Raw genomic sequence first — 19,755 nt, 5'->3', positions numbered from 1 at the left:
CCAGGCCCCAAATGGCTGTCGAGTCTTGTTGCTGCTGTAGACGCTGCTGCTGCTGCTGCTGTAGACGCTGCCGCTGGTGAGCAAGGTGACGAATAGCAGGCTGTTGCGCTTCCCTGGATGACCTCTGCTTTTGGACCTCACAACTCAGCTCTTGTCATAGCCCATCTCAGATCTCAGCTCATCTCACCACGCAGCTCAGCTCAGCTCTGGACCTTTTTGCACTCTCTTTGCGACTCTCCCTGTGACTCTCTTTGGGGAACGTCCCGCCGCGGGTTATATAGGCCCCGCCCCTCAACCTTCGCGAACCTCCTTGATGTTTCTTTCCACACCCTTTCCAAGTCCAACCCCTTGTTCGTGGTTGGTTGAGTGGGGCTGACTCACTCCTCCCCTCTATGACGAGGTGGGGACCTGCCTTTCTTCCCCAACCCTGCCTCGTGGTCAATGGCGGCTTTGGAGGGGATGTAATTGCCAATCGACGAAAGGGGAAATGGAGGTTTTTGGGAATGGGAATGAAGGGAATCTATCTTTTTCACTTGGTACAATGGAGTGTCATTCTAATGGAAGACAAGGCCTTACTCTAAAACACATAATAAGGATATAAACTACTGAACAAGGGTTTTATCGTGTCCTTCAATGTGGTGTTTCATGGAATTAACTACCGGGATGCCCTTTTAACCTTTACACAACTCTGGAGGCAGGAGGGGCCATAATCAACAATGTTACACAGCAATTTACCACAATACAATACACACAATAAAAAAAAATACAATCCTCATATCCGCAACAATATATATATATATATATATATATATATATATATATATATATATATATATATATATATATACATATATATACATATATTCATTATACATATATATATATATATATATATATATATATATATATATATATATATATACATATATACATTATACATATATACATACATATATACATTATACATATACATTTATACATACATATATACATTATATATATACATTATATATAATATATATACATTATATATATATATATATATATATGTATATAAATATATATATATATATGTATATAAATATATATATATATATGTATATATATATATATATATATATATATATATATATATATATATATATATTATACATATATATATATATACAGAAACCCCTTGATTTATGCGAGTTTGGTGTATGAGATTTCGCTGTTATGCAGTTCTGTGCGATCGCACTTGCAGTGAGTGCTGGGCTTTTTCCCGCCTTCCCGCCATGATGCGCTCGACTGGTGATTCATTTAATCTGGTTCTGTGATGATCTGGTGCAGTGCAACAACTTGGTGTAGACCCTGTATATGGAGAGGACTTCCCCAGGGTGAGGCTCCTTGAGGACCTCATCAATAATTACAGGGTGATACATTTATCCGGTGATCTTACTATAATTCACCAAATGTCCGTCCGTCTGTCTGTCCGTCCATCTGTCTGTCTGTCCATCCGTTCGAAGGTACCGCAAAAATGGCTGAACCGATCGCAACAATATTTTGGGTGGTAATCCTGGGATCCCCTGGAGTAAAATAGGCTTTCAGCTTTCGCCTCCAGCATTTTCAGGTTTGGACTCCCGCATAACGTTATTTTCCCGGGTGCCGCACAAACGGCTGCGCTGATCGCTGCACCGATCGCACTCGGTGACCTCGGACAAAGACCTTTTATAAGGACATGGGTTGAATCCCAGCTTGAGAGAATGCCAACCCCCTCCCCGCCATCATGGCAGTCTCTCCAACTCACAATCCCACGAGATATGCAGAAAGGACGACCCAAAACCAATTATCTTCTTTTTGATTCGTATATAAACATCATTAAAAGTAAATAATGACCTCTGGCAGAGTTCAAACGACGTTGGTTTAATATCTACATGAAAGAATTCCACATAGCTATCTGGGCGGTGTATAAGCCAACAGATCGCTGTCTCCATCGATCCTGCCGAGGCCGTAACACCTATCGGCTCAAAATCCTTTTAACTGTTGGCTTGGTAATTTTTACAATGAAGGAAACATTAACAATGTTGTTGAAAGTTTATTTTGTGATTAATTTGTGATTACAGTTATGTTGTTTGGAATGAAAAAAGAGATATCGAGTTCAAGTGAATGACGGCATGCTGTGATGGTTTCTGCTTTCTGACGTGAACTTCGCGGATCGCCATATGCAGATTCGCCACGGACTCACGATTGATGTTTCTATACGTGAACGTACCTGTTTGTTTGTGAACGGGTACGTTTTTCATGGAAGTCCTTCACGAACTTGCTGTCCATGTCTGATGTGCGGCTGAAGGTGCTATAGGAATGTGGAATTTATTGGTTTCATGCTTTAGCATATGCCGTATCTGCATTGCCTGTTTGCTTCTGGCCTCCCACCCGTGCATAGCATGGGTATCTCACCAGTTTGTTTAATCTGGTGATGTGATGATCTCGTGCAGTGCAAGCCATTGGTGTAGACCCTGTATTTGGAGAGGACTTCCCCATGGTGAGGCTACTTGAGGACCTCATGAAGAATTACAGCCGGTACGTGAGGCCCGTGCGCAGCCAGCACACTGTGATGACGGCGTATGTCAATCTCACAAACGTGAAATCTATCGCAGTGGTAAGTCATGTCATGGCAATGTCATGTTCTGTCAAATCAACTCCTTGTAGCTATTTCCGAGTGTTAAAGAGACCATGGATATTTGGGGTGATTTAAAATTTCAAGGTTATAAGACCTACACGGTAATTGTTATTTTGTGTGGAGTAAAATTGACATAAAGTGATTAATGTTAGTGTTCAAAATGTTTTTCTTTAACAACGATACATTATTGGTGTCGGTCAATGACAAATCTTTAAGTATTGTGTCCGTGCCGTTAAAGATCGGCCTCGAACGAATGACCGATCGAGCTTACCTCTGAGGCATTCAGTCCATCTATAGCAGTCTTCTTTACACGCAAGGGAACGGAGAGTGACTTACCTGCAGGGGCGTACGCGGCACGGGTGGTTTTCCGAATCACCGACAGATAAACGGGCCAGGGCGAGGAATTAAAATGTAACAATACCGGGTTTAATAAAAGAAATGCCAGGGATCAATAAATAATGCACAGTAAACTAAAATTCGGAATTGGAGTGCCCCCATTGGACTCGTATACAACACAAGGGGGAAAAAAATGGAAAATAAATGTGTGTGTAATGAATGTTAGCGGGTACTCAGCTCTGGTTCCCTTGACCGTCCGGGGTCTTCACAGGCCCCGCGACCCTGCATGGGAAATCATGCCTTGGCGCAAAGCTGCGTTCACTGCCACACCAACGCAAGCGAACAGGCCCAAGCTCCTCCCATGTCCTCCTCACTCTGCTGCCCCGAGCCCCGACGTTCCTTTCAGGCACACACGGCACCAAGCCCAGCCGTCACGAAGCCAGCACCAAGGAATCAGGGAAAGGATGCATCCGCCTTCACTTGCAGCCAGGAACAGAGGGATCGGAAAGGCGACTGCTCGCAGCGAAGGCCAGCACGGAGAGTGCACGAACTGCGACCGCATGCAACGAGAATCCCAGCGCAAGAGGCCTTAGCTTTTTTGTTCTCCGGTCTCGAACGTCATCTGATGACGTCCGCGCATGCTCCAATCAAAGAGTCCATCTCATTGCTCCATCGCCCCAACCAATCATCACCTTTTGGGGCAGGGCCTCACGGTCCTGCTTGCTTGGTGTTGCGATGACTCGGCTGGTGGCATCAGTACTTGAATGTCCTGGTTCCGGTTACTTTATTTAGTGTTTATAATTACGCGCCGATCGCTGGGCTGGTAGTGTATGTAGTGTAGTGTCATAAGGAACAAGGGAAAAATCACAGCAGTCATTTGCATACATGGAATTAATACCCTTAAACCCTACCTAATTAACATAGCCCCACTCGTCGCTATGGAGACAATTATACACTTACGCGACATCCGGTCTAACGGATTCCCTACTTAATTACATGGGTGTTTCTTCTTCTTCACGACAATCTGAGCACACTACCTATACAATCCTACCTGGCCTAAGGTATTCCATTGCCTACCCCCCATAAACGTAACAGTATGTATGTACTGGTCTTTTTAATGAAACAAAATAGTTTTTATTTTAATTATGATGGTCATCTTAGCCATGGACTGGTTTTATAAACTCCATATTTATGTAGCCCCAGATATAACACTGTATGTATATCATCAACTTGATAACACATCTGGATTTTCAGTGGTCAGTCGGTAAGGTACACAATACATACCTTCCATCAAGCATGTCTATTCAGCTGATCCGAAAAAAAGAAAAATAAGAACTGTTATATGGTTAAACAGAAAAACAATTGGACATTCACAACTTCCATTGGATCACCCTGTCTATTGTCACTTGTTGTTTAAGGAATTCTCTTGCTTGTTACCCTGCGCTCGCGAAGCGAAAAGTGAGGTTAAGCAATCGGTTGCGTCTGTACATGTGGCGTATGTACGTACGTGCATGTCTGCATTTTAAAAATTCATTTTCTCGGCAACCGTTGGTCCGATTGACACAACATTTTCTCCATAGGGGTGCCTCAGCCTGTATAATTTTTAAAATGATAATTATGATGCCATCTTGGAAAAAATTTGTACCTCTATATCTCCGAAACCACTCCATGGAAAAAAAAAATAGAAACACGGCTCCTTGTCAAGTACTCGCCATGGGTCAGTTCCGGAATAAGATATGGTAAGATGATGTCATCGATGCCTTCATTGAGACGTCATCATTTGACAAGTACGCTTGATCCGATCAGTATGAATTTTTTTTCTCTGCAACTGTTGGTCCGATCGACACAAAACTTTCACGATTGCAGCACCTCTTCCTGTGTAATTTTTAATGATAATCATGACGTCATAGGTCATGTGGTACAGTCACTATCTTGGAAAAACTGAAAGGCTTTGCACTTCCATATCTCCAAAACCACTGCATGGAAAAAATTTAAACGTGGCTCATTGTAAAGAACTCCGCATGGGGAATAGGTCTTGTTAACGATGACGTCATTGGGGCCTCAATTATGACATCATAATTCGACAAGTACAACGCTTAGTCCGATCAGTTTGAAAATTATTGAGCATGATCTACACAACAATTATATTAGAATTAGAGAATGTAAATGTATGATGTCATCGCTCACGTGGTCTGCCATCCATATTGGATCAAAAAACCCCTTTAAAAAAACAGAAGAGTTGGCTCGCACCAAATTGATTGCGCGGGGTAAGTATTCTATGAATACCATCTAGTTTGTGTTAGAACCACCTTTCCTATGAATTTTTGGTAAATCTCAAACACCTACTTAGAAAGTTGAATACTCCACAAGTAAACTGGGTACCACCTTTCATTGCGAATCATCGACCTATTGTTGTTGTTGGTTTGTAAGCAGTCTGTGGTTGCTGATTTCATCATTTTTCTGGAGGTGCAACAGTGCCACCAACAGGTGCAACAGTTCCCAATAAGCTGGTACTCATTTTGCCAACCTCAGAAATATGACTGGCTGATTCAACCCAAACTGGTGTAAAGTTCAACAGCACGGCAGGTTCTTGAACTCAAAGTCCTAGGATCTTACGCCAGCCACCAAGACCAGGCTTGCCAACCAAGTTAGGCCAAGACCAGGCTTGCCAACCTATTAATATCAGACTACTACTACGACTACTACTACTACTACTACTACTACTACTACTACTACTACTACTACTACTACTTCAATAGCCCTAATTAATCCCACCTTCTTGTGAGGTCGGCCGCTTAAGTTTTTCCTCTCGACACTCCTCTAGCCCGAGCATCTTCTCCACACACAAACTTCTCTCATGCCCATCTTCACCACTTCATTCCACCTAAATTTTGGTCTGCTCTGCTCCTGCCAACTACATCCGTCAGAATGACTTGCCAAACGACATCCCCCTCCACGTCTTCCTGAGTACATACCACAAAACAACAGAGACCTTCCTGAGTACATACCACAAAACAACAGAGACCTTCCTCCCCTCCCCTCAATATCTGCAATATCCCGCCCAGCGGACGGCACATTTTGTGACGCAACGCTCTACGTCTACGTGTAACGCACCAATCCTACGGTTTATAATGGGGTATTATAAAACTGAATAATATTGATCAAATAAGTCAAAAATAAAATACGTACTGAATAATAATGATCAAATGAGTCAAAACTTGTGCTGTGAATTACGTATTTTTATTTTTAACTTATTTTTAACTTATTTTTATTTTAACGTATTAATTTAATGTAACGTAACGTATTTAACGTTATTTAACGTAACGTATTTAACGTATTTTAACGTATTTATACGTAACTTATTTTTATTTTTAACTTATAAAACGTATTTTTAACTCGAAGGTCACAAGAAACTCATTTTGCAATAAATGTTCGTTTCCCATAAATCGTACACTTTCAAAAATCCAATCTCACCCCTCCCCTCCAAATCTTCCCCATAACCCCTCCCCTCCAAATCTTCCCCATCACCCCTCCCCTCCAAATCTTCCCCATCACCCATCCCTTTCAAATCTCCCCCCTTGCCCCCTCCCTCCTAAACTACCCCCTCACCCCTCCCCGCCAAGACGCCCCCTCGCCCCTCCCCTCCTAGACTCCTGCCTCACCCCTCCCCTCCAAATCTCCCCCATATCCCATCCCTTTCAAATCCCTCCCCTTGTCCCTTCCCTCCCAAACTCCCCCCTCACCCCTCCCCTTCAAATCTCCCCACCCTCATTGCTTCTCAATTTCCCCCCTCTCACTCCCCCTCCTCAAAGCGTCCTCCCCGCTTCTTCCCCCTTCAAACTCTCACCTCCATCTCCCCCAACCTTCTGCCTCGCTCTTCCCCCTCCTCAAATAACACCTCATTGTGGCTCACCCAATCACCATCAAACCTTTTGTCCGCCCCATCCTTCCCTTTCTCCGAGCTATTCTGAAATCTCTGACACACCTTCAACAGCTCTCCCTATCTCTTCCACCTCTTCCACATCTTACCCTACCCCTCCTCCCCCCTGTTCTGTATCTGATGCTCCCCCTTCCTCTTCATTAACGGTATGGACCTCAAACATCCGGGGCCTTCGTTCAAACTTAACTGATCTCTCCATACAGGTTGCTTCTGTCAAACCAGACGTGATCTGCTTAACAGAAACTTTCCTCCTTTATGATGTCTCTGATTCCATAGTATCTCTCCCGGGCTACTCCCTCCTCCGGTATGATAGACCTGAGCCTCGTCCTGGAGGCGGGGTTGCTATCTTTATCAAAAACTCTCTTCCTCACTCGCCCTGCACTGCACTCTCTCCACCTCACCCCCAGGAATACCTCTGGCTACGGCTTCCCCTTCGCTCCCACCTCTTGTTCATATGTGTGTTGTACCGTCCACCAAACAGTGATGACTCCATCTACATCTCGCTGTCTGATGATATGGACCAACTTCTATCTACTCATCCCAACTCTCTCTTCCTCATATGTGGTGATTTCAATTGTCACCATGCCAGTTGGCTGGGTGTGGGTACCTCTCTCACCAGCCATGGCTCTTCAGCAAAGGACTTCTGCGACTCACTGGGACTGACACAATCTGTCAATTTCCCGACCCGGATCTCAATCAACGGAACATCTTCTCTTCTGGACTTGGTTATGACTAACTTCCCTGAAAATGTCTGCTGCTCTTCTTCTGCTCCGATCGGATCATCTGATCATGTCCTTGTTAAAGTGGACATCTCTCTGACCATCCTCAGGGAGCCTGCTCAGCGTCGACGAGTCTGGCATTTCACTCAGGCCAACTGGCACGGTCTTCAAGCAGCCATCAATCATCTGGACTGGTCTCCCATCTCTACCACCTCTGACATCAACTCATCCTGGGAATTCTTCCAAAGTAAATTGCTCTCTCTCATGCACAGATTTATCCCATCTCGTCTTCAGTTGTCATACCCTTCCTCCCGTCCATGGTACACGGAATCTTGTGGTGAGGCTGTTGCCCAGAAACAACTTGCCTTCGTCTCCTGGAAAGCAAATCCAACGGAAGGAAATCTCATTTCCTTTCACAAAGCCCGAAACAAGTGTGTGTCCACCCTCAGGAGAGCCAGGAAACAATATCTCTCCGTTCTCAAGACCGAACTCTCTTATCTGTCTCCCTCTTCCAAATCCTGGTGGCGTCTGGTCAAATCCGTTTCTGGTGTTTGTTCCCCCTCCATCCCCTCCCTTACCTCAAATGGCTACACAGCTGACTCCGCACGTGAAAAAGCTGAATGCCTCAACTCTGTGTTTGCCTCTAAATCTTGTGTCCCAAACCCATCCCTCTCTGTACCCACCATACCCAGTCGTACCCTGCTGCTCCTGGACTCCGTGTCCTTTCCTCCTGACAAGGTGGAAAAGTTTCTGTCAACCCTCGACTCTGATTCTGCAACTGGACCCGACGGCATCAGCCCACGGGTCCTAAAATCCTGCTCTGCTGCTCTATCTCACCCTCTCTCTGTTCTCTTCACCCTCTCTTTTGCCCAAGGTCAACTGCCATCTGCTTGGAAATCAGCCAACATCACCGCTTTGCACAAAAAAGGTGCAAAAACAGATCCTAGCAACTACAGACCAATCAGCCTTCTCCCAAATATCAGCAAAGTCATGGAATCCATCATTGCTTCGGATATGAAATCTTTCCTCTTCTCCAATGGCTTGATCTCTGATCATCAATTTGGTTTCAGACCAGGTCACTCTACTCTGGACATGCTGCTTCTGCTGTCTCAACAATGGATGGAGGTCCTCAATGCCAAACAGGAAATTAGAGCTGTCTCCCTCGACATATCACGTGCCTTCGACACGGTCTGGCACCCCACTCTGCTCACCAAACTCTCCTCCTTTGGTATCCATGGAAATCTCCACGCATGGCTGGCGGACTTCCTCTCTAGTCGTCGTCAACGTGTGGCCCTGAATGGGTTTCTCTCATCTCCTCTTCCTGTTCAGGCTGGAGTTCCCCAAGGCAGTGTTCTGGGCCCCGTGCTTTTTCTGGTCTTCATCAATGATCTCTCTGACTCTCTCGAAAATCCTCTCTATCTCTTTGCTGATGACTCCACTCTCTGCCGCTCCATTCCTCTTCCCTCAGATCGGCAGTCTGCTGCCTCCTCACTCTCTGAAGACCTGGACAAAATCACAGACTGGTCAAACAAGTGGAACATGTCTTTCAATCCTGACAAATCTCACACTCTTACTATGTCTCTCCGAAAAGATCGACTGGACAACCCTCCCATCTACTTTCTCAACAATCCTCTCCAAGAAGTTCTGTCGCTCAAGATTTTGGGTCTCACTATCTGCCATGATCTTTCTTGGGAAAACCACATTTCCAAGCTGGCCTCCAAAGCCAGTCGCCGACTGGGCATCCTCCGTCGTGCGAAGTCCTTCCTCGGCACACCTGAGCTCCTCACCACATACAAGGCTTTCATCCGCAGCTCAATGGAATACTGTTCTCCCCTATGGGCCGGTGCTCCTGCCTCACACCTAGCTCGGCTTCACGCTGTTGAAACCAAAGCTTTCAGAATTATTGGAATCTCCCGCGATGAAGCTATCTCTGAGGGCCTTTCACTCACTCACCGCAGGCAGGTAGGTGGTCTTTCTGTCTTCTACCGACTCCTCTCCGGCCTTGCACCCCCAGCTCTCTCTGTGCTCTGTCCCCCAAATATTCCTACAGGTCGCACAAGATCTGCCAGCAACCCTCTGATGGTTAAACTGCCGAAATCTCGGCTCTCTGCTCACCTTCACTCTTTCATTCCTCTTTTCTCCCGCCTCTGGAACAAACTCCCTCACTCCCTTCAATCCCACTCCTCCCTCCAGGTCTTTAAAACAGCTGTTCACCACCATCTCTTATCTTCCCCCATCCAAAACCTTGATCTTTTCTACCCCCGCTAATTCACCCCAGATCCACCTTGTTTGAAATTCCAACTTCTTTCCTGGAAGTCCTGGCAGTGTCCATATGTTTTATACCTCTACCACCGCCCCCTTCCCATGCCCCCCCCCCCCAAAGCCCTCGCCCTCTCTCAGATCTCTCGATGTCTCCATGTCTCTCGGTCCCTGCTCTCAAATGTTGTGTTTGTGTCCTTCCCCCTCTCTCCCCATCTTGTCTACCGCTCCCGATGTTATATGTTTTATGTGTCGGTTTGTCTTTCTGTGTGATCAATGTTCGCTCTTTCACGAGCCTCGATCTTGTATACAAAAAAAAAAAAAAAAAAAAGTTTTAAAATGATTGTTTGTTCGTTTGTTTCAGAGTGAAAAGGAACAATTCTTCAGCATACACATGTCATATACCATGGTGAGCAATAAGAACAACGTATACCCTTTTTCATTAAAACATAATAATTGGTAACACTCTCCTGGTTTAACTCCATTAATCCAGTGTGACTGCTCTCTTGTTCCTCTCTTGTCCCGTTGGTGAAACTGCTTTCCAAAGTCTGTTCAAACATTGTTCTTCCCTTCCAGGGTTTCAAACAGTGTGTGTACCACCATCTCATGCCATCCCCCATCACTCCCCATGATCTTTTCTACCTCCAATAACCCTACCAAACCCAACCCTCTTACTTGCATGGTCTTGTGTTGCCTCCCATCCTCTCTCTCTCCACTTTTCCTGTCCATCCATTCCCTTGCAAAAAAAAGCCTGGTGTTGGCTTAATGGTTAAGGTGGCTGGCTTAAGATCGCAAGGTCCTGAGTTCCATCCCCTGTCAGCCGTTGAATTAACACCAGGTGGGTTGACTCAGCATGACATCCTTCCAAGGTTAGCAAAATGAGTACCAGCTTATTGGGATGAATGACCTTTTCGAGTATCCTGCGTCGGAGTGGCGACCCGTCCAAGATTGTGCCCAATAGCCAAGAAACTGTTTCGGCAGACATATGCATCTGAAGAGGCAAATGGAGTGGTGTTCTTCTTAATTCCCTTTCTTTTGTTCAACTGTAACCACTGCCCCTAAAAATTAATAACAAAATTAATCTGTTTTAATTGCAATTTAATAATTCTGGTATGCTTTAAAACAAATAAGAAACGACACAAAGCATCTGAAAATGCAAAGCCCAACCGCGTCCGTTTGTATTCAGATAGACGTCGTCTTCTTCTTCTTCCGTGTGCTCAAAATAACGAAAATGATTGATGTGATTGATGCTGTGAAGAGGAACAGGTTGAGATGGTTTGGTCATGTGTTGAGGAAGGATGAAAGTGACTGGTTGAGAAGAGTGATGAAAATGAATGTAGAAGGAAGTAGAGGACGGGGAAGACCGAGAAAGACTTGGCTGAAGATGGTCGAAGAAGAAATGCGAGCAAGGGGGTTAACAAGGAGAGATGCAGAAAATAGGGCAAAATGGAGAGGATCGTCATGGGGACCGCAAGGCTAGCCCCCATGCTAGCAGGGAAAATGGCCTTAAAATGCATGTTGTTGTTGTTGTTGTTGTTTTTTAGCTTTTGATTGGTGAACCAATTCTGACCCAATATGCAAATTCTTAAAATTTCAGGTCAATCGGATGAAAATTGATGACTTTATGTGCTGCTGACCTTTGACCTTTTGACCAAATTATTAATTTGCCTTCTCCATATTCTCTTGAGGCTTTGTGAAAAATTTGATGACAAAACTCAAATGGTAAATTGAAATTTCAGGTCAATTGGATGAAAATTGATGCTTTTATGTGATGCTGACCTTTAACCATTTGACCTTTTGCCAAAATTATTAGTTTGCCTTCTCAGTATGTTCAAAATAAAGCTTTGTTGTAAATTTGATGACAATAGCTCAAATGGCAAAAAAAGTTTGGCACATAAGTGATTGGCACATAAAATATTGCAAAATCCCATCTCCTGCTGCGCAGGGTCGGGCTAGTAGGGATTTTAGGGGTCAGGAGGGCTCAGGGCACTAAAGATGGAAAAATATAAACTATAATTTTTTTATTTGTACTCGCAGAATACCCGCCCTGACAACTGCTTTGCTGACACAACTGCTTTGACTTAGATTTCAAGCTGATTTCCTGTGGTAATATTGCTCTTGATGAATTCCATTCAACTTAGGTGGCCTTGCTTTTTGAGGCATCTCAATTTTCCAGAAAAAAAAAAAACATCAACCGTCACCCGAGCTAACAATATCCATATTTGGGAGGGGAGGGGGTCTTTTGGGTACTTTGGGTTAAGTATTTCAGGTTACAGTTGTGGATGGTGTCAAACCACCTGTCCAACCAATGGGTGAAGGGCGGACATACATACATACAGTCACGTGAAAAAGTAAGTACACCCCATGTAAAGTTTTGACTTTTTCAACATATTTCAACATACAGCTATTTGATCTTCATTTCAACAATATTGAAAGATAAAGGTGATATAATATAACAAATATCATGAAACATTTACATTTTGTAATCCATTGTATAATTTAAATAAACATAAATGCAAATTTCGCATGTGGAAAAAGTAAGTACACCCTTGGCTCTAATAGGTGGTATTGCGCCCTTTGGCAGAAACAACCTCAAGTAGGCGTTTCTCATAACTGTCTACCAGTTTCTGACATCAACTGGGATAATTTTTTTTCCCACTCCTCCATGCAGAATTCTTTCAGCTGTGCGATGTTTGAGGGGTTTATTGCAAGCACAGCTCGTTTCAAATCCCCCCACAACATCTCGATGGGATTTAGAACCGGGCTTTGACTTGGCCATTCCAGAACCCTCCATTTCTTTCTTTTCAGCCATTCCTTGGTGGATTTACTGGTATGTTTAGGGTCATTGTCATGTTGCAAGGTCCACCTTCGGTTGAGCTTCACCTCTCCGACAGATGGCCTCACATTATCCTCAAGCACCCTCTGGTACAATGAAGAATTCATAGTGGATTCTATGATGGTGAGCTGCCCAGGCCCTGATGCAGCAAAGCTGCCCCAAACCATAATATTTCCACCACCATGCTTTACAATTGGTATCAGGTTCTTGTGGTCAAATGCGGTCTTTGGTTTTTGCCAAACATGTCTTCTGGTACTGTGGCCAAATAGCTCTACCTTTGACTCATCTGTCCAGAGCACATTGTTCCAGAAGTGCTGGTCTTTGCCTGGGTGTTCATTGGCAAACTTTAGTCTTGCCCTGATGCTCTTTCTGGACAGCAAAGGTTTCCTCCTGGCACACCTCCCATGTAGATCAAATTTGTGCAGCCTCTTTCTAATGGTAGACTCGTGCACTTTGACATCAACAGTAGCAAGAGCTACCTGTAGGTCCCGTGATGACATTCTGGGGTTCTTAGAGACCTCTTTCAGCATCTTGTGGTCTGCTCTCGGGCTGAGCTTGCTGGGGTGACCTGGCCTGAACAAGTTGGCAGTTCTTTGGAATCTTCTCCACTTGTAGATGATCTTCCGGACAGTCGAATGATTGATTTCAAATTGTTTGGAGATCTTTTTAAATCCCTTCCCAGACTCGTAGGCATCTATAACCTTCGTTCTGAAGGCCTCAGAGAGCTCTTTTGATCTAGGCATGGTGATGCTGCACACTTCAACAACAAAGAGCAAACCAAACTAAATGTCTGAGGTTTAAATAAGACAGGTTCCTCCAAGATCCTCTCTAATGATGTTCTAATCATTTGCACCTGAGCTGGTGCACCTGATTCTAATTTTAGGTATTTGAAGTAGTGATAAATGTAGGGGTGTACTTACTTTTTCCACATGCGAAATTTGCATTAATGTTTATTTAAATTATACAATGGATTACAAAATGTAAATGTTTCATGATATTTGTTATATTTTATCACCTTTATCTATAAATATTGTTGAAATGAAGATCAAATAGCTGTACGTTGAAATATGTTGAAAAAGTCCAAACTTTACATGGGGTGTACTTACTTTTTCATGTGACTGTACAGTGTACATACATACATAGAAACGCTTGCTCAATTATATATAGATTTCATTTTATATCAATACCAGCAGGAATACCTAGCGGTATGGGAGGGGGGAGGAGGCAGGAGAGGGAGGGGGTGAGGAAGGGAGTGGGGGGAGTGGAAGGGGGGGGGGGTTCATCACCTTTTCGTTGAATATATGCTGGTGAATGTGCCGTTCATCACGTTTCTGAGTTAAGGGTGATGCCGATCAGGAAGGAGAAGAAACCTTACTACCAACTTTGTACACTGCCGGAATTGTTGAATTTATTTGTGTTCAAATGTCTGGAGATTGTTTTGTATTTATTTATGCGAATCTATCTTTGTATATAACTGTCATTAATTTTAAAAGGCTCAGACACTATCGAGCGGTTTTTTTTTTTAACACCAAAAAACCGATCTTTTTTTTTCATAATGTTTTTTTTTTTTTTTTGGCCTAAAACACGCCCAGGCACTAACTGATGAACCTCTGAAAGTTTGACGACGATCCGTTCCGACATTCCCGAGAAAAATGGCGACACAGACCAACATCTCTCTTATATTGTAGATTGTCAGAGATAAGGAAACAAAACGAAGTTGGGATTTTTTCACATGGTTGACTTTACATTATTAGGGGCCATCTATTTATTACGTATGCAAAGGGGGCGGGGGGGTTATATTTAGTTCCTTTTGCTGTTGGGTTCTAATGTTTGGTGAAACCATTAAATAATTATTATGTTTAATACACAGTGGGGCTCATGGAGGGGTGATAGCTTAATATAGAATGTACATATATTACAAGTCGGACAAGGAGAATTAGAGTAATCGAGCCAATTGGAAAATAAACAGTATGCCGGATTTGAACCTGGCATCGCCAAGCAGAATGAGCTTGGTGCTCAGATGGGAACGCCAAACAGGCCATTCCTGGCTGAGCACAATTCATTCTTGAAATCCTATCAGTACTCTAATTCGAAAGATATTTGCAATAAAAGTACAACTTCTGTTTTTGTAGAAAAGCCATCTTTAACATCCATAAGATATTTTGAATATTGATACGAGACGCAAGGTCCCCCTCCCCCGAGGAGGGCAGCGTGCTCCATGGTGCATCACCCTCCCCATGCAGCACCTTGATCCAATTCTGCGGACACAGGTCAAACCAAATGTCAAAGTCTCAGCACATCAAGGCCGATTGTCGCGATTGAAAAGGCATTTCGATGATCAATAATTGATCAGCCCTATAACCCCGGACAGGGGGATAAAAGCCTGGCATAAAGCTCTGTTCTTGATTTCTTTGAACTCCGCCGCACTCTGAAGTTCTGCAAAGCCACTTCAAAGTCCGCACTAAGTTCACCTGGCGGGACTCAGGTGTCCCATTCCTGACAAGTTTTGATATTCGCAAGCAAGGACCTCGCACCACGTCTGGAGGGATGGCAAGATGTAGCCCTCGGGGTAAACCTCACGACCATTTACCAGGTGTTAGTACTTTGTCTGCAACTCTTCATACAACGAACGTGTTGCTCTTACCCACCTGGCCCAGTTTCTCACCTTACACTCCCCGTGCCTGTTAGGACAGAATCTTTTATTACATTAAAAAAAAAATCCACCCTCTGGCTATTTCGACCAAATACTTTTACTTGATGCTTTGAACCCTACCTGCGCAGGTTTATAATATTTCATTCAATGTCACATCAAAAGGACGAGTTTCTCACAAAATAAACACACAGGAGAAGATGTTATGGAGAACATCGTTTAGATAAAGCCTTGTGGCTTCCTTACTGTTCTTACCTGAGCACAGAGCTCAGGATTTTGGAATCACAGGTTCAAATCCCATATAGGCTACTGTACAGTACTGTGTTTATTTGACCACATGTATACTAAACCCCATATAGGCTACTGTACAGTACTGTGTTCATTTGACCACATGTATACTAAATCCCATATAGGCTACTGTACAGTACTGTGTTCATTTGACCACATGTATACTAAATCCCATATAGGCTACTGTACAGTACTGTGTTCATTTGACCACATGTACACTTTTAAGTGATGGAAAAGTACACTCACATTTATGATTCTACTAATGTCGTTGTCCCACACAATGCACATGTGTACTCCTCCAATGGGCCTTATAGATAATTGAAGAAAGGGGCCATTGTCATTGGCATTGTTATTGTCATTGTTATTGTCATTGTCATTGTTTTTGGCAATGTCATTGTTATTGGCATTGTCTTTGTCATTGGCATTCTTAATAGCATTGGCATTGGCATTTTTATTGGCATTGTCTTTGTCTTTGACATTGGCATTGGCGTTGTTATTGGCCTTGTCATTGTTATTGGCATTTTTATTGGCATTGGCATTGTTATTGGCATTGTCTTTGTTATTGGCATTGTCTTTGGCATTGGCATTGTTATTGGTATTGTTATTGGCATTGTCTTTGACATTGGCATTGGCGTTGTTATTGGCCTTGTCATTGTTATTGGCATTGTTATTGGCATTGTTATTGGCATTGTCTTTGTCATTGGCATTGGCATTGTTAATAGCATTGGCATTGGCATTTTTATTGGCATTGGCATTGTTATTGGCATTGGCATTCTTATTGGCATTGGCATTGTTATTGGCATTGTCTTTGTTATTGGCATTGTCTTTGGCATTGGCATTGTTATTGGTATTGTTATTGTCATTGGCGTTGTTATTGGCCTTGTCATTGTTATTGGCACTGGCATTGTTATTGGCATTGTCTTTGTCATTGGCATTGGCATTGTTAATAGCATTGGCATTGGCATTTTTATTGCCATTGTCATTGTTATTTGGCATTGGCATTGTTATTGGCAGGTATTGGCTTGTCTTTGTCATTGGCATTGTTAATAGCATTGGCATTGGCATTGTTATTGTCATTGTTATTGGCATTGTTATTGACATTGTTATTGGCATTGTCATTGTTCTTGTTATTGGCATTGTTATTGGCATTGTTGTTGGCATTGCCATTGTTATTGGCATTGGCATTGTTATTGGGATTGACATTGTTATTGGCATTGTCTTTGTCATTGGCATTGGTGTTGTTATTTGCCTTGTCATTGGTATTGGCATTGTTATTGACATTGACATTGTTATTGGCATTGTTATTGGCATTGTCTTTGTCATTGGCATTGTTAATAGCATTGGCATTTGCATTGGCATTGTTATTGGCATTGTCATTTGCATTGGCATTGTTAATAGCATTGTTATTGGCATTGTCATTTGCATTGGCATTGGCATTGTTAATAGCATTGGCATTGTTATTGGCATTGTCATTTGCATTGGCATTGTTAATAGCATTGACATTGACATTGACATTGTTATTGGCATTGTCTTTGTCATTGGCATTGGTGTTGTTATTTTCCTTGTCATTGGTATTGGCATTGTTATTGGCATTGGCATTGGCATTGTTATTGGCATTGTCTTTGTCATTGGCATTGTTAATAGCATTGGCATTTGCATTGGCATTGTTAATAGCATTGGCATTGTTATTGGCATTGTCATTTGCATTGGCATTGTTAATAGCATTGACATTGACATTGACATTAATAATAATAATAATAATAATACATTTATTTTGTATAGCGCTTTTCAAGAAACCCAAAGACGCTTTGACATAGTACGTAAAACAAAGACAAAAAAGACAAAAATACATAAGTTAAATAACCAAACAGAAAGGAAGGAGAAGGAGAAGAGATGGTCAGGGGTTGAATGCGGTGTTGAACAGGTGGGTCTTGAGTGATGATTTGAATGTGGTGAGAGAGGAGGAGTCTCTGATGGTTTGAGGTAGTGAGTTCCAGAGTGTGGGAGCAGCGATGGAGAAGGCCCTGTCCCCCCAGGATCTGAGTTTGGTCCGGATGGGGGGGGAGGACAGGAGGTTGGCAGCAGCAGAGCGGAGGGTGCGGGTGGGAGTGTGTCTGGGGAGGAGGTCAGTCAGGTAGGATGGGGCCAGGTTATGGAGGGCTTTGTAGGTCAGGAGGAGGATTTTGTACTGGATTCTCTGGGAGATGGGGAGCCAGTGGAGCTTGTGAAGGACGGGGGTGATGTGGTCCCGGGCCCAGGAGTGGATGAGTAGACGGGCAGTGGAGTTCTGAATATATTGAAGTTTATTGATGATATTTGATGGTGAACCATAGAGGAGGCCGTTGCAGTAGTCCAGACGGGAAGTGATGAAGGCGTGGATGAGGGTTTCTGCAGCTGTGGACGAGAGGGATGGACGGAGACGGGCGATGTTTTTCAGATGAAAGAAGGCTGTCTTGGTGATCTGTTTAGTGTGTTTGTCGAAGGAGAGTGTTTGGTCAAAGATGATGCCAAGATTCCGGATGTGAGGGGAGGTGGATACTGGGATACCGTCGATGTTGAGGGTGAAGTTGTGGGTGGATTTGGTGAGCGTTTTTCGTCCAATAATGATTATTTCGGATTTATCACAGTTTAGTTTGAGGAAGTTGATTTGAAGCCAGGATTTTATTTCAGTGATGCAGTTTGTCAGGATAGAGTGGGTGACGGTGGAAATTGACTTGGCGGAAATGAAAAGCTGGATGTCATCGGCAAAGCAGTGGAATTGGAGACCATGACGACAGATTAAGTGACCAAGGGGGAACAGGTACAGGATGAAGAGGCGGGGACCGAGAACTGAACCTTGGGGGACACCTTGGGGGAGGGGGGCGGTGGGGTATTTGCAGTTATTGATGGAGATGAACTGGCGTCTGTCGGAGAGGTATGATTTGATCCAAGAAAGGGCAGTGCCAGTGATGTTAAAGGTGGTTTCAAGTCGGGTAAGGAGGATGATGTGATTGATGGTGTCAAAGGCGGCGCTGAGGTCGAGAAGGATGAGAATGTTGAGGTTACCAGCTTCGGAGGAAAGGAGAAGGTCGTTGGTGATTTTGAGGAGTGCAGTTTCAGTACTGTGGTTGAGGTGGAATCCGAATTGGAATGTTTCATACAGGTTATTGGCAGAGAGGTGATGTTTGATTTGAGTGGCTACAGCGCGTTCCAAAACTTTTGACAGAAAGGGTAGGTTGGAGATGGGTCTGAAGTTGTTTGGGGTGTCAGAGTTGAGTCCAGGTTTTTTCAGAATGGGGGTGACAGCAGCGATTTTGAGGGATGGTGGGACGATGCCAGTAGACAGGGAGGAGTTTATCGTTGCAGTGATAAGTGGAGAGAGAGCAGGAAGGCAAGCCTTAACAAAGCTGGAGGGGATGGGGTCCAGAGTGCAGGTGGCAATTTTCATTCCTGTGAGGAGTTCAGAGAGGTCAGTAGGGGAGACTGGGGAAAACTGAGATAGGGGTTGGCAGGATAAGGGGGGGGCAGATGGTTTGAGGGGGAGCAGGTGCGGTGGTGGTTTAGCTGCTGTAGATGTTGTCTATCTTGCTTTGGAAGAATGAAAGGAAAGAAATGCAGTTGTCGACTGTGAATGACTGGGTGGTGGTATCCAGGGGGCTGAGGAGTTTGTTTATTGTGGAGAAAAGTGCTTTTGGGTTTCTGGAGCCAGAGTGGATTATTTGAGAGTAGTAGGTGGAGCGGGCATGGGAGAGGGCATCTTTGTAGTGCTGCAAGTGGTCTTTGTAGGCTTGGGAGTGGATTGTGAGACCTGTTTTATTACGGAGTCTTTCAAGTTGGCGGGCACGGGTTTTCATCAGGCGGAGTTCAGGGGTAAACCAGGGAGCAGAATGGGTGAAGGAAACTGTTTTGGTTTTTATAGGCGCAAGCTGGTCGAGGCAGGAGGAGAGAGTGTGGTTGTAGTAGTCAGTGAGGTCAGAGGGGCTGTGCAAATCAACGAAGGGAGAGGTGTACATTTTTCCGGAGAGGGAAGATGAGAATGAGGTCGGTGAAAGAGAGTTTAGCTTACGGAAGTTGATTATGCGTTTTTGC

General features: G+C 43.8%; 1 protein-coding gene across 2 annotated transcripts in view; it reads left to right on the top strand.

Annotated features, from left to right (window-relative positions):
• LOC137432867 (5-hydroxytryptamine receptor 3A-like) overlaps positions 1-19,755 on the top strand; it is a 102,054-nt gene that overhangs the window by 25,646 nt on the left and 56,653 nt on the right. For both annotated transcript variants that reach the window (XM_068125131.2, XM_068125132.2), the window contains exons 2-3: positions 2,475-2,638; positions 10,278-10,322. In XM_068125131.2, coding sequence (XP_067981232.2) covers positions 2,475-2,638; positions 10,278-10,322 — 209 coding nt within the window. The remainder of the gene's footprint in view (positions 1-2,474; positions 2,639-10,277; positions 10,323-19,755) is intronic.

The sequence above is a fragment of the Myxine glutinosa genome, chromosome 8 (genome assembly GCF_964187855.1).
Source record: "Myxine glutinosa chromosome 8, kmMyxGlut1.1, whole genome shotgun sequence".
Lineage (NCBI taxonomy): Eukaryota > Metazoa > Chordata > Myxini > Myxiniformes > Myxinidae > Myxine > Myxine glutinosa.
This window is presented reverse-complemented; position numbering and strand designations above follow the sequence as displayed.